We start from the raw sequence: 23,379 nt of genomic DNA on the forward strand, positions 1-23,379 counted from the left end.
CACACTGGTAAATACGTGGATAAAACAAGCTGAAACTTACACCAGACACTTCTCCCAGGTCCAGCACGGCAGTAGCCCTAAGGGTACATTCTAGTTTTTTTTAATCCATGTTCTGCTCTTCTCACTGATGGGACTACTCAGGCACATGGTCAAGTTGCAATCAGCTTCTCCCTCAGTGATGTATGAGAGCTGGGCTGATTTATCTTGTCTTTCTGCAGCATATTAGCACTAATGTTTCTGCGTATGCATCCTACCTTTCTTTAGCCGTAGCCCCGGCTTTATCATTGGTAATCTAAATTAAAGAGCCAGTGAACAGAGCAGGGTTGTTGTCCCCCACCCCTCCCTGTTTTCCATGAAACAATTGCCAGGCAGTCATTCCCGGACAAGGATTCCACTGTGTATTCTATCGAGCCTCCCCTTCAATATCCCATTGAGACTGGAAGTTAGTCGCAAAAGGATAGGTCCAGCGAGACTGTCTTAGTTCAAAGGTCTATTTATGATTTATCCTTTAAAATGGTACGAAATGACCTCAGGAAATACGAGGGAGAGCTGTCATTTGCCAGGTTTTTCAGCCCAGAATACAGAACTGACACTGTTTACAAAAAACAGAGTAACTTGATACCCCACTCATTGCCCACTGTTAGGGCACCTTCTGCTGACTTTTTTTTACTGACAAATCTCTTTCTTTTTCCACCCAGGTTTGTTTTACATATGCATAATTTAATGTTAATTTTAATGAGGAATATGAGTGCTATGATTTGGCAAGTTATATACAAGCAGCACAAAATCCTACAAAACTTTGGGGGAATCAAGCAAACAAATTGTTATTAACCTTGTTATAACCTACCAATAAATACCGTCTGAAGCAGGAGCCAAACACTATTTAATTCAGGAGTTGTCAATTCCTTTCTTCAAGACACATTTGGAATTTTTTCAATCTCCACAAATGTTTGGGAAGAAGAAACATGTCAGAGTACATTTTTATCTCTCGAAAATTTTGCTCTCTTAGCAGCATCTCAACACTTTTAACTCAGACTTCCAATGATTACTGAAATATTAGGTTTGTTTTCTCATTTTAAGCAACATAACTTTTTAACAGCTGTTAAGCAACAGGATTTGGTGGATAGCAAAGTATAACAAGTTTCATCTCTATTTTTGTGTATTTTTGTTAAGAGAAAGCATGATTGTTTTCAAAATTATATTACATTTTTAATTTTGCTTTTTCAAATTAACAAATTATGACATATATTTTCCATAAAGGCATAAAATATAGACTTGTCATTTTTAGTAGCTTTTTGATATTCAATTCCCTAATTCCTTGATATTCATATTGCTTTAATATTTCATTGTAAAAATAAAGTCTCTTTTCAGAAATGCAAAATACTCACATTCTAGGCCCTTGACTCTCCCCCACACACCCCCCTGCCAAAGAAAAAGTCAGTCTCAAACTTTCTGCTTCTCAATATTCTTCAAAATTGCAGTTGAGAGAAATAACACTTGGGGGTTCTGCTTGAAGACTATCTGGGGTTTAGTTCTTCTAGATTATATCTCTGGGTTAAAATTTAATCATTTACATTAATTTCTACACTCTAGAACTGGGTTATATTAAACTGCTCCACAAACATCCAGAGTAATTATTTTAAAAATTCCAATCTGGGCTTGTCACTCAACTGCTTAAAACTCTGCATTGCTTCCTGTTACTCTTAGGATGAAAGCCAAAATCTTTATCACGGCCTTCAAGGACTCAGTTTTATTAAACTCAGAAGATAAGCCCACCTTCCCAGAACTGAGTGGCTGCAATTCAGAACCATCAATCAATCAAGTATTGAACCCCTGCTCTTTACTGGCCAATCAGCTTGACTGCGGTATCCGAGCACTGGTGTGGGATGCCGAGAGAATTCCAAAATCAAATACATAGGCCCTTCCCTTTAGTTTGAAAGTAACATACGTGAATAAGATTTCACTACAAATCAGCTTACAAACTATGGTGAAATCAACATGAAGCCAGCCAGACTCTAAAATGCAAAGTGAAGATAAAACCAAGGGTTACAGGGATAAGATGAAACGAATCATTTCATGAATGTTAACTGAAACTACTTAGTCCAGAGGAGAAAAAGGGAAACAATCAAGAAGGAATAGTACTGCTCAAGTTTTTTGTTTTTTTTTTAAGTTTATTCATTTATTTTGAGAGAGACAGAGACAGCATGAGTTGGGGAGGGGCAGAGAGAGGGAGAGAGAATCCAAGGAGACTTTGTGCTGTCACTGCAGAGCCTGATGCAGAACTTGAACCCATGAAACCATGAGATCATGATCTGAGCTGAAACCAAGAGTTGGACGCTTAACTGACTGAGCCACCCAGGTGCCCCAGGTTTGGTCTTACTGTTATGCTTCCAAGGTCTATGGTTCACATCAGCTAAATCTATATTAAACTTAACTTCTTAAAAGTCAACTATCCCATAACTGTGGTTTTGAATTTCATCAATAAATAATTTTTAAACATTCATTATATTACTGTTGATATTACTTTCCTTCAAAAGTTCTCTTTATTTTAATCACTAAAAGAACGACATGATAAACTACACCAGTTTCTAAGTAAGGCGGCCCAAGGAGTACATCACAGAACCCTGAAAATATGAAATTTCTCATAACTAAAGATCTACTTTCCAATTAACCAAAAACAACATAATCCTTTAATACAACTTGTGTGTAAACTTGTACATGAAATAATGTACACACCCAAAGATATGAGAAGTATCCACTGAGTAATGAGATCTTGAGAATGGTCCAATGCATAAGGACTTAACACCAGAAGGCTCCATGAGTCCAAGAATATTTCCTATTCTTCCTGCCATTGTCTTAAAAATTCATATCATTGAAGTGTACCCTTGGACCAAATCCTAAGACTCTAGAGCCAAACTACTTGTGTTCAAATCACAGCCCTGCCACTTACCAATTGTATGACCTTGGGTAATGTACATAAGCTTAATGTAGTGTGAGTGTCTTTAAATTCATCTATAAAGGGGGATAATAGACTTCTGCTTTTGGTCATAAAAATAACTCCTATCAGACCAACCTTTTCACAGATAACAATCATGAATTCTGGATTAAAATATTAAAAAACATGGGCGCCTGGGTGGCTCAGTTGGCTAAACAGCTGACTCTTGATTTTGGCTCAGGTCATGGTCTCACAGTTTGCAAGATTAAGCCCCATGCTGGGCTCTGTGCTAACAGGGCAAAGTCTGCTTGGTATTCTCTCTCTCCTTCTCTCTCTGCACCTCCCCACTCATGTTCTCTCCCCCCCCCCAAACCCCTCTCTCTCAAAATAAATAAACTTAAAAAAAAAAAAAAAAACTTTAAAAACACAGCTATCTGAAGGCACTGGACAGTGACCAAGAGCAGGCAGGAGTGAAAGGGGAGGATAACACTTGAAAAAATGGCTCTTGATAAATTACTCATGTTTTATAGCTTTTTATGTATTGGGAGACCTAGTCAGTTCCACGTGGTAGCTAGATCTCTGGCATGTTGTAGCTAAGAAATCAGAGATGACAGCAGCTATGAAATGTGGGAGGAAATCCCAGAGAGAAGACAACCACAGAGGAGAAGCCTCAAATTCAGTACATAAAATCTGAGAAAATCTCTTACTACTCCCAATACTATACATATGTGGAGCAGACCTCAAGTATCCTAGCAAAGATGACAAGAACTAAACATATTTCTGCTAATGTCCATCACAGGGAAGACCAAGTTGGAATCTGACTTCCATTAAATTAACTGCCTGCTAAAATAGAAAATCAATTCTCTTTAAAGGTATATGACAGAATTTAGAATCTCTATGTCATTCACAATGTCTAAGGTACATTCCAAAATTACTAGATATGCAAAGAAACAGGAAAACCCATTATCAAAAGAAAAGATAATCCCCAGAGACGTACTCCCAGATTATGAAGATATTGGAATTAGTAGACAAGGATTTTTAAAGCAGTTACTGTAACTATGCTAAAGGATATAAAAGAAATATCAGCAGAGAAGGAGAAATTATAAAAAGAACCAATTGGAAATTCTAAACCCAAAGAAAAATTTGAAAAGAAAATTTACTGGATGACCTAACAACAGATTAGAGAAAAAAATAATAAAAAGTTACCAGTGAACTTAAAGATAGAACAATATAAATTATCCAATTTGAGAAATAGAGAAAAGAACTTTAAGAATGAACAAAGCCTCAGGGTCCAGGGGGATATAATAGCATGTCTAACACATGTGTAATTGAAATCCCAGAAGGAAGGGTGAAGAGAGAATAGGCAAGAAAAGAATCCTGAAAAAATAATCATCAAAATTTGTAAAAACAGACATAAATTTACAAATTCAAAACTCTCTGCCAACTCCAAACAGGATAAATAAAAATAAAACAAAATATAAACCCATGCCAGGGCACATATTGGAAGTGCTAAAATTCAAAGATAAAGAGAAAATCTTGAAAGCAACCAGGGGAAATGGCATATCATACACAGGATAAAACCACACTAATTTTTCATCAAACATAATGTAGGCTCAGAGATAAAAGAATGACATCTTTGTAGTGCCAACAGGAGCAGCAACAGTCAAGCTAGAATTCTATATCTGGCAAAAATATTCTTAGACAATGAAGGTTAAGTGAAGACACTTTCAGAAAAACAAAACCTCAAAGACTTAATAGCCAGCAGATTTAAACTATTTGCAATGTTGAAGAAAGTTCTACAGGATAAAAATAAATTCTACAAAAGGTTATTTGGATCTACAGAAAGAGAAAGGAATGAAGACCACTGAAAATGGTAAATGGTAAATATGTGAGTAAGTGTAAAACACACACACACAAACACACACACTCCTTTGAAATTCTTTAAAAGACATAAAACTATTTTCTATAAACTATAAAAACTATAGTGTTATTATAACACTATATTGTGGGGCTTATAACATAAGCATGATGACAATATAGCACAAAAGGTGAAGGAGCCAGTAAATGAAACTATGCTGTTGCAATGTTCCAGTGCTTGACATGAAGCAGTACAATATTACCTCTAAGCAGAATGTGAAAAGCTAAAAATATATATGGTACTCTCTAGAGCAACCACTAAAAATTAATGCAAAGAGATACAATTAAAAAGTCAATAAAAAAATTAAAATGGAAATTGAGGCAGCCATGAAGATACCTGCCTCACCTGGACCTCCCTTCTAGAAGAAACTTGACAGCTGTGAGGAGTGTGGTTAGCTGACAGCATCTAATGGCAGCACCTTAGGGATCCACTGTGAGTGAATCAAAGCTACGCTCTTTGCAGTTAGCCAATAACTGAACATGACAGGGATATGAGCACTTGGCCGATTCTGCCCAGTGCAATATTCATCTATCAGCAATCTTTGATCAAAATCCTCCATCAGGCTGGCAGAAACTTTCTCAAAATCACAGTGCAGTTTAAGGTTCTTTCTACCCTATCCTCCTTTCTTGTTCCCTCCTTTCACAGATGTCAGATACCTGCTCTCTCTCCTCTTTATCTTTTGATGGCATTGCCCCCTGCAAATCTCTAGCACTTGTAACTTCACCTTGGCACCTGCTTTCTGAAAAACCAAACTAATGCAGAATTCTAAAAGATATTCAGTTAATCCAAAATAAGTCAGGAAAGGAAGAGAGAGGAACAGAAAAGTAGATGGGACAAAGAGGAAAAAAATAGAGAACCTGTAAATCTAAACCCAACCATATAAACAATTATATTAAATGTAAACAGACTAGACACTCCAATTAAAAATGGAAATTGATAGAATGCATAAAAAATTAAAACTCATAAGTATGTTCTCCGTAACCTTTAAATACATAGAACAGATAGTCTGAAAATAAATGCATGGAAAAAGAGAAAGCATAAGAAAGCTGGAGTGACTATATTAATATCATATAAACTAGATTTCAAGGTGAAGAGTATTACTTGACATAAAAAGAGACACTTGAGGGGCGCCTGGGTGGCTCAGTCAATTAAGCGCCTGACTTCGGCTCAGGTCACGATCTCGCGGTCGGTGAGTTCGAGCCCCGCGTCGGGCTCTGGGCTGATGGCTCAGAGCCTGGAGCCTGCTTCCAATTCTGTGTCTCCCTCTCTCTCTGCCCCTCCCCCGTTCATGCTCTGTCTCTCTCTGTCTCAAAAAAAAAAAAAAAAAAAAAAAGAGACACTTGATAATGATAAAAAGGCATCTGAAAGAAGAAAATAGTAAGTGGATATGTGCCTAAAAATAAAGCATTTTGAAAAAAAATTGACAGAATTAATGAATAAATAGACAAATCCAAAATCGTAGTTGGAGATTTTAAGACTGTTTTCTTGGTAATTAATAGAACAACAAGACAAAAACAAAACAAAACAAAAAACAGTGAGAACAGGGAAGACTTGAATATCACTATCAACTACACTAACCTAATTGCCATTTACACAACACTGCACCCAACAACTGCAGAATACACATTCTTTTCAAGTGTACATGGTACATTCACCAAGATAGACAATTGGGTGTGCTATAAACAAGTCTCAATAAATTTCAAATGAATGAAATTCTACCAAATATGTTTTCTGACTATAATTAAATTAAACTAAAAATAGTAACAATAAGATATCCAGAAAACCCCAAATATTTAGAAATTGATAACAACTTCAAAGAAGTCAGGGGCGCTTGGGTGGCTCAGTCTGTTTAAGTGTGCAACTTCAGGTCAGGTCACGATCTTGCGGTTTGTGGATTCAAGTGCCATTTCCGGCTCTGTGCTGACAGCTCGGAGCCTGCAGCCTGCTTCTGATTCTGTGTCTCCTTCTCTCTGCCCCTCCCTTGCTCACACTCTGTCTCTCCGTCTCTCAAAAATAAACAAAGAGTAAAAAAATTTTTTTGAAGAAGAAAATAAAGAAATCGCAGCAAAGATATTTTGAAGTAAATAATAATGAGCACGCAATATATCAAAATTCGTGTGCCACCTTTTGGGATGAGCACTGGGTGTTGTATGGAAACCAATTTGACAGTAAATTTCATATATTAAAAAAAAAAAAAAAAAATTCGTGTGCCATAGTTCAGTAATTAGAGGGAGATTTATAGCTATAAATGCTTATAGTAGAAAAGGATAAAGGTAGGGGCTCCTGGGTGGCTTAGTCAATTAAGCACCCAACTCTTGATTTCAGCTCAGGTCATGATCTCACCATCATGAAATCCAGCCCCATGTCTGGCTCCATGTCAGGCTCTGTGCTGGGCAGGAAGCCTGCTTACGATTCTCTCTCTCCCTCTCCCTCTCCCTCTGTCCCTCCCCTGCTCACACTCTCTCACAAAAAAAAAAAAAAACAACAAAACAAAAAACCACACAAAAAATAAAAAGAAAAGGATGAAGGTATAAAAGCAATGACCCAAGTTTCTGAGAAGGTAGAATAAAAAACAAATCCAAAGGAAATAGAAAAAAGAAAATTGTTTTTTAAAAGAGCATAAATCAATGAAATAGAAAAACAGAAAAGCAATAGAGAAAATCAAGAAAACTGAAAGTTGGTTCATTGCAAGATCAACAAATTTGACAAATTCCTAGCTAGATTGAAATAAAACTAAAATGAGGGAATACAAACTACCAGTATCAAGAATGAAAAAGATGTCTCTACAGACCCGACTATATTGAGGGATAGTAAGTATGATAAACAACTTTGTGTCAGTGAACTTGGAAATTTAGATAAAATGGACACATTCGAAAAATAGAATTTACCAAAAGCAACACAAAATGAAATTAAAAGTCTTAACAGCTCAATCCTTATTAAAGTAATTGAATATACTACCAACATCCTTCACATAAAGAAAACTCCAGCACAAATGGTTTCATATTCAAGGAAGAGAGAATGTTAATCTTACACAAACTTTTTTGAGAAAACTGAGCAGGATGGAACCCTGCCCAACTCATTGTATGAGGCCAGCATAATCCTGATACCAAATCTGAAAAAGATACTATAAGAAAAGAAAATTATGGCTCAGTGTCTACAAATATAGACACAAAAATTCTTAGCAAATAAAATCGAGTAATATATAAAGATAATCATCCTGTTTTACATCATGACCAAGTAGGGTTTATCTCAGGAATGTAATACAGTTTTAACATTTAAAAACCAATTATTATAATTGATACTATTACCAGAATAAAAGAGAAAAACCATATAGAATGTTAATATACTCAGAAAAGAGTCTGACAAAATTCAATACCAATTCATGATCAAAACTTTCAGCAAACTAAAAACAGAAGGGGGATCTCCTCAATCTGTAGTTATCTTATTTAGTGGTGACATATTGAATGCTTTTCCCCAAGATCAGTAACAAGGAAAGGATGTCCACTCTCACCAATTCTATTCACCCTGTGCTGGAGGTCCTCAACAGTACAAGGCAGGAAAGATAAATAAAAGGCATAAAGGTTAGAAAGAAAAAAATAAGACGCCCACTTTTGTCAGATAACGTAATTGTGTAGATAGAAAAACCACAAAGAAATGAAAATGGGATAATGGTAGCTACCTCATATAGTTGTTAAAAGAATCAAGTGAGTTTCAATTTGAAATGTGTTTAGAACTGTGCCTGACACACACTATGTAAGCATTAAGCAAAATTTAAAACTACATATACCTAAATATAAAATCAGGAAGGGTTACATATTAGCTTACTGACGATGAGTATTTATTCATCAGAATAGCTAATAGAGAGCTACTTCAAGGAATAAAGTTACCCTCATTCTGGGGCCCAGATTATGAAAAAGTTCAGGGCAAGGAACACCAGAATGGCTAATTCTCACTAACATTCCAAAAACAGAAAGATGAAGTGTGTTATAGTTTGACACTGTCTACAGTGTTACTGCTTTTATGTATGATTTATTATGTCTACATAGTCACATAAACAAGTCCAGTTGTTTTTAATGAATACATATCTTGCTGTGATCTGTAAGTACTCTCACAGCAGAATATCTATGAAAGACATTTAAGTAAAAAAAAAAAGAAGTTGGTATAACTGTAGTTACAGTACAATTCAATTTTTAAGGCAAAAAGATATGCATATATGATAATTGCATTGATATGTGCACAGGAAAATGTCTGAAATATCTAAATGAAAGTGTTAATAGCAGATAGCTGTAGATAATGGGAGTAGAAAGGACTTTCATTTTGGGGGTGCCTGGGTGACTCAGTCATTTAAGCGTCCAACTTTTTATATCAGCTCAGGCTGATCTCACAGTTTATGGGATAGAGCCCCACATTGGGCTCTGTTGATAGCATGGAGACTGCTTAGTATTCTATTCCTCCCCCCGCCCCTGCCCCTCCCACTTGCTCTCTCTCTCTCTCAAAATAAAATAAACATTTAAAAAATACTTTTTAATTAAAAAAAGGACTTTCATTTTTTGCTTAATATCATTTGCATATAGTTTGAATTTTTTTAAAAAAATGTTTAATGTTTATTTATTTTTGAAGGAGAGAAACAGAGCGTGAGTAGGGGAGTGACAGAGAGAGAGGGAGACACAGAATCCAAAGCAGGCTCCAGGCTCTGAGCTGTCAGCACAGAGCCCGACAGACATGGGGCCCGAACTCAAGAGTTGCAAGATCGTGATCTGAGCTGAAGTTGCACAGTCAACAGACTGAGCCACCCAGGCTCCCCTATAGTTTGAATTTTTAATATTTATTGATATTTTTGTAATTTAAAAGGTAAAATAAAATCCCTTACTAATGCAAAAAAAAATCAAAATTTGAAAGTCACAATGTTTAGAGTCCTTCCTTTTATTTTCTAAGTCAAACAAGAGAAAAAGAATTCTTTTGTGTTTTTTAAACAAAGGTAGAGTTTTATTTTAGACATCAAGAGCATATTCCAGATATCTGCATCTCTAAGATCCTTCCCAGTGCCCCCACCTCCCTCTACCCCTAATGGGGAATGGGAGTTACAAACCCAGGTCAGATCAAAGATTCAGCGTATGGTCACAGGAGGCTCATCAGAACTGAGAGCATGATAAGGCAGAGAGCCGGCCTGCTCTTCTCTAATTCATACTTTCTCACTGTACCTCGACTCCAGGAATTAGCTTCCCCAACTCCCACACCTGCATGTGTGGAGACCATGGGGAGGAATATAGATCAGAGACAATCTATTACCACTGGAAGCACAGACTTTAATTAAAATGACCTTTTAAAATGTCTAATTCATCTACAGACAACCACTTCCCAGGTAAAGAAATGAGTCCATGGAAGTAACTTGCCCAAGGTCACAGGGTTACTACATCATCACGGCAGGATTCCTGAGTGTCAGGATAGCATCTTTTCTGCTACAACAGAGAGAAGGTCTAAAAGTGCATGCCCTATTAATGCTGGACAAGGGGCTGTGCCTTCATGAACAAAGAGAGAAGAGAAGGATCCAGGCTCAACCAGGCTCAGAAAGGAGCAAACTTCCTGCCTTTATCATAGACTTTAAATTGGAGTGCAAACATCAAAAACTGGCTCTGGCATTCATTTACTTTCATTACTAGTGTTTCATAAGATGCATATACGCTTTCTCTACAAATAATCCATTAGTATAAAAAGGAGAATGTTTCCTATTTGAGATATGCCTTGGGGCCACATCATTCAGAGATGCTTTTAGTATATAACTAACACTAATGAAGGGCTCTTGTTAGAATGTTTTCCACATTTTCGTTATAGGCAATAGGAAACCTGGAGATACTTAATGCAATGTGTTCTATTATGCTCTATCAAATTGGGTTTCTTTTTAATAGTGGGAACTATGAATCAGTTTCTAAAGTTTAGGAGGCTTAGGATTGACTTAAAATCAATAAATCAGAAACAGATTCAACCAAGTTATCCTGAAAACTTGTCAAAAACTATGAAGAAATCCCTCATTCCTCCATAATAAAAAAAAGAAAAGCTCCCAAAGAACAGTCAAAATAGCACTCCCAAAGATTATGAGCTAAAACCCATATTTAAAATAATTGATAAGCAAATAAGAAATCATTCTCACTTATTTACCATTTTAAGTTCTCTAAACTCCTCTCTTACAGGTGGTTATTTATTAACACCGATAAATGGTTATAATACCCTCAGAATAAAATTGTTGCCTTTGTGCAACATCACATTTTCCCACTAATAACAGAAAGTCTTTCAACAAATTATTTTAAGTTCTTCAAAGGCATTAGAAATGTTATCTATAGCCACAAGTCTGCAAAGACATATCTTGGGGTTAAGGAGAGGCATGCTTGCATTCATTCTAAGAAGCTAAAGGAGGTTGTGTAAGTGGCAGTCCCTGGCTGGACTGTTCAATTGAATTGAATGCTGTTCAATTCATCATATTGCCACCCCTCCCAGACACTTCATTACTAATGATTTTCCAATACTGAAGCTTTTTAAAACTTTGATCTTTTGTGAAAACTCAGTAGGATGATGCACACCTTCCAGCTGAACAAACAGACTAAAGCAGAAAGACCATCGCTTTAGCATTTGCCACAGAGAGGAATCATCTGCCCTGACTTCACCTCACTGTTTCATTAAAGTGGTGTCTTTCAAAATATGCAAATGACAGTAATAATTTGAACAAACAAATGAATTAGGTGAGCCTCTATAGGCAATTTACCCAAGGTAATTAAGAATGCTAAATAAACAAATTATTATTTTAAATGGCAAGAAAGCTTTAATTAAACTTGATTTCTATACTTAAAATGAAATTACTAACTCAACAGAAAGGATCTAGTATAAATTAAAAGCAAAGTGTCAAGAAGGAAAAAAAAGAAAAGAATGTACACTCGACTTTTGATTCACAAGATTAGTACCAGGTGTCACTGTATTTTTGTTGGAGCTGGCTCAGAGAGAAGTTATCTCTGTAAATGAATTTAGAATAGATAAAATGTATTTGAGGTACCTCAAAATGAGCACATTTTAAATGGTAAAGATGCTAAGCAAAAACGGAACCAACCCAAACCCAAGGTAATTTCTATCCAACTAGCATCTCAATATTTCTCTGCCAATAAGAAATGGAACCCAGCAGGCTATGGCTCATCCAAGGATGAAGAGACCTTCTGTAAGGGGTGGACGGACATAGTAACCCATAGTAGACCCTCAACAGGAGTATGATGTCCACCATCCATGAAGTACATTTGTATGATGGACCAAACCAATGGGCCCCAACCAGTGACCATAGAAATAAAGGAAAATCTCCAGAATTATCCATAGATGGACAAGGCTAAAACATGGCCTCATTAAAGTAGATAACACATATGTATTTAGTCCTATAAAATAACATAATCTTAAAAATATTATTATCTATTTTTAAAGCTTCAAGTAACCTTAAGTAATCTCTGAAACTAGACATGTCCATGTCTCTTCCCCTTTTAATGTTTTGTCCCAGTAGTTTTAATGGGGCTCTGATTACACCCCAGCCACCAGAATGCAAGCAGTAAAGCCCTCACAGAACCACCTGTTTTCTTCTCCACATGAAGCACCTTGCCTGGTTTAGCCTCCTGGGTCTTCCCTCTTCCACCTTCTGCCCAGTGTCCCACAGGAATACACAGTGTGTGTCCTGTCCCCTTTGCTTCTGGCTTTCTGGTCAGGCAGGATGACCCAGGACGGGAGTCAAAGAGGAAGCTAAGAGCATCATGAGCCCGGTGGTGGCAGAATGGAGCAGGGAGGGGCCTGGAGAAGCCATTGTAAGTCACTACCTTTGGCATCTGGGCCAGGTCACCCAGCCATGCAAGACCATTTTCATATTGTTTCCCTAAATAGTCTGCCTGGAGAGTGACCCTAGGGATACCATTAAAATATCAATGACAGTGATAAGAAGTTGATGTCAAGCCTCTGTTCCAAGGAGCAGAGGGAACATCAGATTACTGTATTTCCTCTTATGTACTTTTGCCTTCATTCTAGAGAGGGAATCATGCAACCCCTGACTCTAACAAGAGAGGGAACAAGTATGTCTAGAAGTCAAGATCTGAAGAGGTCAGTGCCCCTAATTTTTCTATTTGCTCATTCATTCCTTCATTCATTCATCAGTGGGAGTCATTCATTCATTATTCATTTATACATTCAAGGCATACAATAAGACCATTCCATCCCCAAGTTTTATCACATTCCAGAGGTAGAAGAGACATCAGACAGAATTTGCTGGAGACTCAGGATGAAATGGGAGCATCTCAGAGGAGCATTGAGTATTTCAAGAGTGAGAAGTTCAGGGAAGGAAACAGAGAGAAAGCTGCCTGTGACTGAGTATCAGTCCCAATAGAATATGCCTGCTCCTTCAACCCACCAAAAGGGGAGCTGTGCATGGTGTGAAGAATCTCTGCATTACAGCAGAAATCCCAAGAGTGCTAGAACATATCCTTTGTGTCTAGCAGAGAGCACAGTATGCCGTGAGCACTCAACAAATATTTGCTAAATAAATGAATGATCTAAGAATGTGGATCTGCTCCTGGGACTCATGTTGGACAAACCTTAGTGAGTGAGCATATTAGAGGACATCCAACAACATAACCCTCCAGAAGTTGCAGACAAGAAACTTCCTCGAAAATGTTTGCACAGTGTAGTGGAATTGCACAAAGAAAGTATGCCGGGCCCTTAAATGTTTGCAAGTGAGTGCATAGGTAAAATGCGGTACATCCAATCAATGGAATACTGCAATGAAAAAAAGAACTACTGACATATACTACACTGTGGATGAATTCCAGAAATGTTATATTCTGTGAAAGGAGCCAGAAATGGAGACCACACATCACATGATCACACTGAAATGAAACGTCCAGAAAAGGCAAATTTATAGAGACAGAAGGTAGACCTGTGGTTGCCCGGGGCTGGGGGTGGGATGGGCTTAACTATAAACAGCATGAGGGACGTAAGCAGGAGGATGAAACGGTTCTAATACTGGACTGTGGTGATAGTTACACCACCTTGTACAGATTCCCATTGAATCACACTCTTGAAATGGGTGAATTTTATGATATATAAATGCACTTCACTAAAGTTGTTTTAAAAGTTTTGTGAAGGGAGTCATAAATTATAGGTTTGCCATCACGCTGTTATGAGGAGGCTGCTATGTTGTTGGAAAACACAAAGACAGAAGCCCAGATTTGAAAAGACTCCCATCTCCTAATTCCCAACCTCAGGGCCCTTCCTAAAAAGCCTGCTTAATGGTTGCCAGGGCTGGAGGGAGAGGGGAACGGGGAGTGACTGCTAAATGGGTATGTGGTTTCCTTACGAAGTGATGAAAAAGTTCTGGAATCAAATGGTGGTAATGTTTGCAAAACATTTTGAATGCACTTAACGCCACTGAATTGTACACTTAAAATGACAAAAATGGTAAGTTTTACGTTTATGCATTTTACCAAAAGTTGTGGCCACGTCTGAGGAATATTTTCACTTTTTCCTCTCATCTGTCAAATCCATTCCCTGGTGGCCACAGAAGGGCCAGCTGCTGTCCCTGGCCATCTCACGGAAGGATGTCTTAGTCCAGGTGACAACACAGCTCTCAGAAATTTGTGTGCTGTACTCTATCACCTTTCCTCTGATTGGCAAACATCAGATATTAATTAAAAAAAAAAAAATCCGGGCTTGGTTTGCATTTTAATCCTGCCCACTTGAAACCGGTTGGCATCATTCAAAACAACTCACGCAGGGACGTTCCCTGAACTGTCAAGGCCATTCATTAAGTGTTGCTGCCATGGCTTCCTGCTCCCCGAAAGTGTAGGAGGCAATGACTTCTCCTGTCACAGATTTAGCCATGGCATATTAGGAAACACTTGCTGTTTGTCAAAAATACTTTAGGTCCATAAAGCTCTAAGACTCCCTGTTCCCATATAATCCAAAACCTCTCCAGCCTGGCCTAGAATCACTTCCACGTGATCCTTATTGCAAATGCCCTAGGTCGCTATCATCTACAATAATTCCTAGAGTACTTCTTTTCACCATTATCATTTGTGCTAGTTAGTATTCCTATCAGACAATCTTTCTTTGCTTCTTCCCAATAAGAAAACAAGTTGCTTATGAATTGAGTAAATTTCCCAAGGATGCCAATATATTTAGGGCTAGAACCAGTCTGAACATGTTTAGTATTCATATATTTGACTGGTGTTGTACATAGAAAGTAAGGATTATCAGCTATAAAATATTTTCTACCTCAAGGATGACATTAAACTGATACTTTCATTTTGAGATTGGCTAAAATATGCTACTGAATGGAGTGTGAAAAAAAAAAAACCCTCAGGTTTCCATTTGTGAAATAAAATTCAGAGAACTAGTACTAAATGCCAAATGTCTACAAGAACTCCTCCGAAGAATTACTTCTTTGCTGCCAGCCAAAACTCACAGGGACACACTGTGGCTAAATTTTCTAATTGTGCTTTTTAGATGCTGGATAATTTTCTGACTATTAAAGACAATCATAGCCAAGCCTAACAATAAAAGTAATTGAATCTCATGCTTGAGAGCATACAGCTGATTCACCATGGGGTGTCGGACAGGAAGGAGGCAAATGAGAGGAGGTGAGAAGTCCAGAAGTAATTTTCACTCCGTGAAAAGCAGACACTGCCTTCACAGTAGAAAAACCTGAGATGGAAGCGTGTCCTTATTCTCCAGGCCCATTCTCCCAGGTGGCACCTGAAAACTATCAACAGGCATTAGAGACTGAACCCTGGCTTCTGCCCCAGGTCTCCTAAGCCCAACCTAGGTCGTTGAGATGAGATTTCCAAGAGAGGACAGGGTGAGGTCATAGCCATTCTGCCCTTGGGAGGCTGTGCCTGCTCCAAGTCTCCCTGGGTGCTGGGCAAGACAGAGCATACAGACTTACTCAGTGGTGTATGCTAACCAAGCATAAAATACAGCCTAACTTGTATGTACAAGAAGAGTTTTTGCCATATATATATATGATATATATATATATCATATATATATATATCAATTGCATTTAACCTCAAAGATTAAGCTTCTTTTTTATATACTTTTAAAGCTTATTTATTTATTTAGAGGGAGAGATCTTATATATATTTTTAAGTTTATTTATTTACTTTTGAGAGAGAGAGAAAGTATGAGCAAGGGCAGGGCAGAGAGAAAGGGAGAGAGAGAATCCCAAGCAAGCTCCACGCTCATAGCACAGAACCCAACATGGGCCTCAAACTCATGAACCATGGTATCACGACCTGAGCCGAAACCAAGAATCAGACATTTAACCAACTGAGCCATCTATTCACCTCAAGCTTCTTCTATATCTAAGGCAAATAACACAAATACTATATGAACCCTGCCTTAAGAGCCTTAACAATTTCATGGTAAAAGTACTAGCAGCTGTTCGGATATAAGCTAACCAACCACCTGGTGTCAGAGCAAGATCTATTTCTGTGAATATTAAATGTGCACAGATTTCAAGATTTAGTGGCAGTCACAGAGAAGGCCTTCACAGATTGGCCTTTACAGAGAAGAGATTCTAGTATGGGACACTTGGGTAATTACTTAATTTTCTCTTCTATAAATGGGGATTCAAACCCACAATCTCAAAATCAAACACAAAGTCAAAATCAAAATGGCTGCAATGATATATATGAATATGAATATTCACAAATGGGATAGAGATTATAAATAACCTCATGTCCTTAAGACTAGATAAGAGTCTGTCTATATTTCTACTTAGCTCTAAAGAGTGACATTACCCCTTATTCTTTTCCTTTACTCTCCTTATCCAATTACTTTGGATCCTGTATTCCCAACCAACATCTCACATACTCACCTCCTTTTTCTGGCCTATATTCACCCTAGGCATGGCCTCATCACAGCATATCTAGACTACCGTGATAAATGCCCAGCTACTGTGCCACCTTCAACCTCCCCCTCATACTATGGAGCATTCTACAGCCAGATCGTTCTTGTTAATTATCACTATGATTACAGGGAAAACTCTAAAGACTTGCCAATATCAGCAGATCCAAGTCCACATTCTTTGGCTTCGATTCCTACCCATTTTCCCCAGGCTCCTATCCACAAATTCTCCAACTGATTTCCCAGCACCTTTAACTTCACCACCTCTGTAATATCACTGCTATAACTCCATGGCCTGTGTGGCAGACTGTGTTTTGCAGAAAGGTCATAACACTATCTCCTATCCCGTATGGTCTTTCTACAATGTGACTTTAATGCGTGAAAGGTTGGACCTATGTTCCCTCTCCTTCAGTCTGAATGCATCTGTAATTATGATCAAAATAAAGTGGCAATGGATGACTTACAGATTTAAGGAGCTTCTGCCTGTTTCTCTTGGGACACTGGTTCTTGTTACCTAGCCTCCTAGCTGGGAGGAAGCTAAGCAGCCATGTGCAAAGGCCACATGTAGTGTTCTGGTCACTAGCTTGAGCTGGGACCAGCTGACAACCAGCATCAACCAACAGACATGCCAGCAGGGAGGCTTCAGCTGATTCCAGCCCCTAGCTGTCCTCTGAGTTGCCCCCAAATGATCCCAAGTGGAACAGAGATAAGCTGTTCTCTCTCACCCCTACCCCCTGCCATGTCCTATCCAAACTGCAGATTTGTGAGCAAAATAAAAGAGTGTGGTTGTTTTAAATGACTAACTTTAGGATAGTTTGTTATGTAACAATAGATAACTGGACTAGACTAAAATACCGTCCCCCTCTTTTTGGCCTTCTCAAATCTCACCTACCTTCCAAAGCCCAGTATAGTCCCCCACCTCCTTCATGTTGTTAACCTCATCTAAAAGTGATTGTTGTCTCTGTCTCTCTTGCTTACAGCTTGAGTAGCACTCAATAAAGACCCAAGACCATGAGAAAAAAGACCATGCTGTATCTTCTAGGGTACCCATTCCCATCATCTCTCGGAATGTCTTACACATAGCAGATGGTCTATATATACTTGCTGCATAACTAATTTTCTAGCCTCTAGAGTAAAATGCATACAGGAGGCACTTAATAAATGACACACACTATGGCAGGTGATTAATATAAAAAATGATAGGAAGAGAGGGACACCACAAAATTTTAAATGGAGGATTAGGTAGTTATAGGAAATCTAAAATTTCAAGTCATTAAACTGCCTTTATATTGAGTAAAGTAGATGTTTTTCAAATTAATAGTTTATGTTCAGAAGTGGGTGTGGGTGTGCGGGTGTGTGTTCAGCCAACGTGTAGATTTGGATGTCTGCTTTCGGAATTGTTCCCTCGTTAATAATTAAATTCTAAATGGGCATTTTGAGAAGTGGTAGTAACTATCCACATTGTATGGTCTTGTAATTACTCAAGTGTAATTAGAGTATAGGAGGGCTCAGAAATAGGCAGAATGTTTCCTGTCAAGTGCCACCTGTACCAGGACTTCTTGAAATGGGGATCGTGAATCCTAGATGGTTGTCATTGGATGAGATTCATGAAGTCCATGCCTGAAATTACATACAAAGTTTTATATGTATGCAGTTTTTTGAAGGAGAGGGTCCGTGACTCTCAACAGATCCTCAAAATAGTTTTGGAAACCCAGTTAATCCAATTATCACATGTTCTTGTAACTCCTGTTCAGAGATTTCTGCTAAACAGGCAGAACTGGGCCAGCAATGGGGAAATACCAAGGCTTGTCTGACTCTGCCAACTGCCTTGCATGATGGCCTGGGGAAAATCCTTTAAAACTCTTTGGAGCTGCTTGTGGACCTCTCAACTATAAAAACAGGAGGCTGCACTAGGGATACCCAGGCATCTCAAGATAGTTTCCCTGAGAAACACCCTGAGAACAGGGAAGGAAAGGTCTACTTCACTTGCTGTTTTTCCATTGGATTTTCTTTGTAATGTTAATTTTGGTTAAATCAACATGTAAGTGTTTACGATTGTTTATTCAGTAAATATAAATTGGGTGCCCACCATTTGACAGTCACTGGCTATGGACTTTCTACTCAATCCTTTAAGACTTGACCATTACTGAGTAGTCCACCCCAACACTGCACATAATGCTAGGAAGTAAAGTGGACAGTAAAAGTATGAAGAGAAAGTCATAGAGGACCAAAGAACAAATGCTTCATCGCTAAGTGGGTAGAATAACTGTTGTGTAGGAGATCAAGTAGAAACATAGTACTCCACTGATACCAGGTTGATTTGGTTAATCTGTCTGGTAGGTGGATGTCCATTTACTCCTTTGTCTTTTAGATTTGCACGCTCAGTTAAAAGAACAGCTTTTTTCCTTAAAGAAAAATCTTTCTGTAAAGACATGTAAATAGCCACATTCCTGCTCAGAATCTCTGACCGAGCTCTCAGGAATAAAATCATAAACAAGCAAAAAGCAAGTAAACACAAATGCTTAATGGAAAGGAAGATACACAGTAAGTAATTCAGACCCATGGATAATCTGATCATAAGTCACCTCATGCTCAAAGGTTTCAATGGAGGAAGATTTTACACAAGCTTTGAATTACACATGAAACACAAGACAAAGTATGAGAAAGAAAACAGGTATTTAGCACTTAACAGGATAGAAGGTGTGACATAGATCATTTCATCATTCTGTGGACCATTAATTTCCCCCCTGATGTTAGTACTTTTAATTTTTATATTAATCCTCAATCTTTCATATGTATGTGACTTATCTCTTCAATTAGACATATACTTGGGCCCAAGGTACATATATTTTTTGGATGTTATTTGAATGATGATGTGCCCCTGCTAAATATTCAGTAAATATTCTGTGAATAAATGGAAGTTTCTCCTTAAAGCTTAAGATGATAGAAAATACTGACTTTATAAGGAAACTGAATAATTTCTTCTAACTCACCATAATTATTTCCACAATATATTTCTTTCATGAAAAGTAAAAGTATAAATGGAGATCCTCAATTTATCACTGATAATTTGGAGTTGGGGACATGGAGATCTATAGAAGGAGGGGGTTGTTCTCTGTTTGGTACATGGGGATCAGGGGGAGGGTCAGGAGACAACCTTATGTATTGCTTACATTTGGAAACTGGCAAAATTTGTGGTTCTTAAGAAAAAATAAGTTTAGTAAAGAATAACATATGGTACAAGTAAATGGGGTTTGATTTTCTTCAAATATGTGGCTCATGTAATTCTTCCTCCTGACCTCTCCCACTACTGTGTGTTTGGTGTTTTATTGTGAATATCCCATACCATTCCAGCCTTTAGATAAATTTTCACATATGTAAACAAAATGCCTAGGGCAGCAAAAGCATTTGATGTGCACATTATCTTCAAGTTGTATAAAAAATGTATATACAAAGTCCTCTGGATTCATCTCCAGACAAAGAGCACTCCTATAATAAAAACTAAAATTAAAAAAAAAACCCACGTCTATGTGGTAAAAAGAACTAAACATTCATCACTAGCGTGCTTAGAAAGATCTTACATTTATTTAAGATATTCACTTTATACTACACATGAGAGTTCCTTAGACAAAACTAATTTTGGATTCTTCTTTAGTTTTTGTCATAAATCAAACATCCAAAAGCTGACTCACATAATATACCATACTTCATTTTCTCTAAGTCAATCACAACAAAAACAAATTGCAGGGAAAACACAGGTGGGATTACCTTTCACCCAGACTTCCCAGTGCATTTCGAGATTGGACTATTTGATCATCTTAGCATGATGCACCATTAACATGACTCTCCCTGTGAAGTGGGCTGAGATTGAAATGGAGAAGACATTTTTTAGGAGGATGTCCTTTCACATCATGATCTATACAGAATAATAAACGTGTCTCAGGTAACTAGAGGGATTACCTTCCAACAGGCCATTTCTTGTAGGAAATGGTATGTAATTGCATGAGGGAATATAATAAGAAGAGTAGCTTTCTTGTATAAGAGGATGTTCTTTTCTTATGTATCTCTTGATTTTTCACCTCAGGGTCTCATAAGAAGCATGACCAACACAGGAAGCACTTCATGTTTGTTGAATTTAACTCAATGTTATAGATTCCTTTTCTTCTCAGTGTCAGGGAGAATAGTAAGTACCCTGTACTAATTTGGGCTACTGCTCTCCAACGAACATAAGCATTTTTCTCACATATATTCCATTAAAGGAGGTTGAAACTGGGTCTTTTTGCTCGTTTATGTGGTTATTGGCTTGCTAATTTGGTTGGTTGGCTGGTTTGTTTTTGATATTCTTGATTTTAGGACAGTAAGAGAGAGAAACAGCATGGTACAAATCATGGTGTCTGGAGTCAGATGAGACTAGTTTAGGTCATCCTAACTCCTTTACTTTATTAGCCATCTAACCTGGGGCAAGTTCGTTAAATCTCTGTTTTCTTACTTATAAAATGGGATAGTAATCTGTACTAGCCAGGGTTGTTAGGTGGATTAGATGAGACAAATGGCTACTTAGCATCATGACAAGCCCACAGTAAGCATTAGGCATCACTGATTTTGTTTACTATTATTACCTCATCAAGTCACAATTAGGATAAAACAAAATAATATATAAGTGCTTCTTGACAGCTAACAAATGCTAACGCTTATGTTCTAGAAGAGCATGATCTAATAGACAGTATGAGCCATCTTCCTTACACACCCCAGGGAGTGTTCTTGAGTGGCTCTCTTGGCCACATGTTACTGTTAGAGCACATACATAGGTCTAGCTCAGGCATACCAACACTTCATGAATCTTTCACTCTGAATTAACTCAAAAAATGCTTCCAGCGGCCAAAATTCACAAGAAATAGAACTAAGCATCAGAATGTTCAGGTTTGCAGTGAGAATGCTGGTAGACATTATGACTTTGATGTGGCACTTTTGGATGCTGAAAGCACTAAACGACTAGAGCCTTGGGAGATGCTGCATGTAGCCATGAGCTATTTCCAGCCCTTCTTGTATTTCCTGGCTTTACCTGGATGGGATATGTGCAGATTTGTCACTCATACCATTCAAATAATTATGGCCTGACCCATCTCCTGTGTCACATCCTCAAGTCTCCTCACATGACTCATCCTTCAGCTGGAAAGCAGGAAGTGCTCCATTTGGGGGAGGAAGCCAAAGGACACCACACCTCAGGACAATACTGTTCTTACTCAGACAGTGTATTATTCTCATCTACCAGGCAACACCCAAACAGAGCATGTTTAATCACAACAGCAGAAAGGAAGACAAGGGCTGTGAGTTCACACTAGTGTCTCATATCTGAGATACCCCGTGACAAAGAGCTACAACAAAGAAACTATTCCACTGACCCCTTGCCCAGATGACTTCTGGTGGTTCCAAAGCACCAAACCTCCCACCTCAAAGTACAGAGACCTAAGCCTTCTTCAGCTTCTTCTGGCATATCTCTTGGAAGTGATACTCACTGGCACAGAACTAAATGTAGGTAGACAGAAGTGGGTGCATTTTACACATATTTATCCAAGCCTACATGTCTATACATGAGAAAGTTTGGGCACCCAAAGGAAGCTACTATGAAAATTTTTGTTGCCAAGATGTTTGCTATTGATCAATTTACATTTTTCAAAATAAGCCTGTGTCTACACTGACATGTGACATCTTTAATTGCATGAAGACTGTATTTCCATTACAATGGGTCAGGAATTACCTCACCTCCCATTTCTATTCAGAAGATCTGGAGTGGCCAGAAATATCACCTTCATTCAAGGTCTGGGAGAGTCTGGAAAAGCGATGCTTCATCTCATCTTCTTTTTGCCCTGGACTCACATACCAATCTGGAAATGGATACTTTAGAGGAATGAAAAACTGGTTAGCCTTAGCTCTTTCATGACTCTAATCTTTCAGGGCCACTGAGAATTTGGCTTCTGAAATGGAAATGGGTAACGGTTAAGAAAGTGTATTATCATACAATTGTGTGGAGTTCTGTTTTAGTGTTTTATAATTCCATATTTATTTATCACTAAGGGTAACACATGAGTTTATCATAAAAATAAGAATGTATTCTAATGTTTACATCTATAAAACATATTTGAGTGACTATCAAGTTATATATGTATGTATATATATATATATTTTTTTTTTATAATGGTTATCATTTAATGAAATTCCTTCACTCAGTGTTTACCTGTGTGCTAGACACTCAGACACTCTACAACCATGTAAGCTATATTTTATCTCATCTCATTTTATAGATGAGAAAACTAGGGTATAAACCTCTGCTCAATATCATACAGACAGGAAGCAGTAAAATCTCATTTTGACTCAAGTCTATATGATAGCCAGGCTATGTGTTTTCCACCCTAGAAATTGCCCCATCTACATATTAATGAACTTGCATATTGTACTATATGTTTACAGCTTGACAAGTAATGGAGAAATAATGTTTTATAAAGATCTGAATCACTCCAGCCACACATCACTAATCCAGAGGTTCCTTGTACAGATCTCCTAATCAATCTGCACAACTAAGACTTGCAAATAAGTCATCTAAGCCACCAAA

General features: G+C 37.8%; 1 protein-coding gene across 8 annotated transcripts in view; it reads right to left on the reverse strand.

Moving 5' to 3' along the window:
- RAPGEF4 (Rap guanine nucleotide exchange factor 4) overlaps positions 1-23,379 on the reverse strand; it is a 290,928-nt gene that overhangs the window by 177,252 nt on the left and 90,297 nt on the right. For 2 of the 8 annotated variants that reach the window (XM_058713892.1, XM_058713881.1), the window contains exon 1: positions 41-189. The exons of 5 other annotated variants lie outside the window; for them this stretch is intronic. Coding sequence is in view for 1 of the 3 variants with exons in the window: in XM_058713861.1 (XP_058569844.1) it covers positions 12,451-12,468 (18 nt within the window). In the remaining 2 variants the exon portion in view is untranslated. Of the gene's footprint in view, positions 1-40; positions 190-12,450; positions 12,551-23,379 lie in introns of those variants that run through there. One more of the 8 variants, XM_058713861.1, reaches the window with a different exon arrangement.

The sequence above is a fragment of the Neofelis nebulosa genome, chromosome 2 (assembly GCF_028018385.1).
Source record: "Neofelis nebulosa isolate mNeoNeb1 chromosome 2, mNeoNeb1.pri, whole genome shotgun sequence".
NCBI lineage: Eukaryota > Metazoa > Chordata > Mammalia > Carnivora > Felidae > Neofelis > Neofelis nebulosa.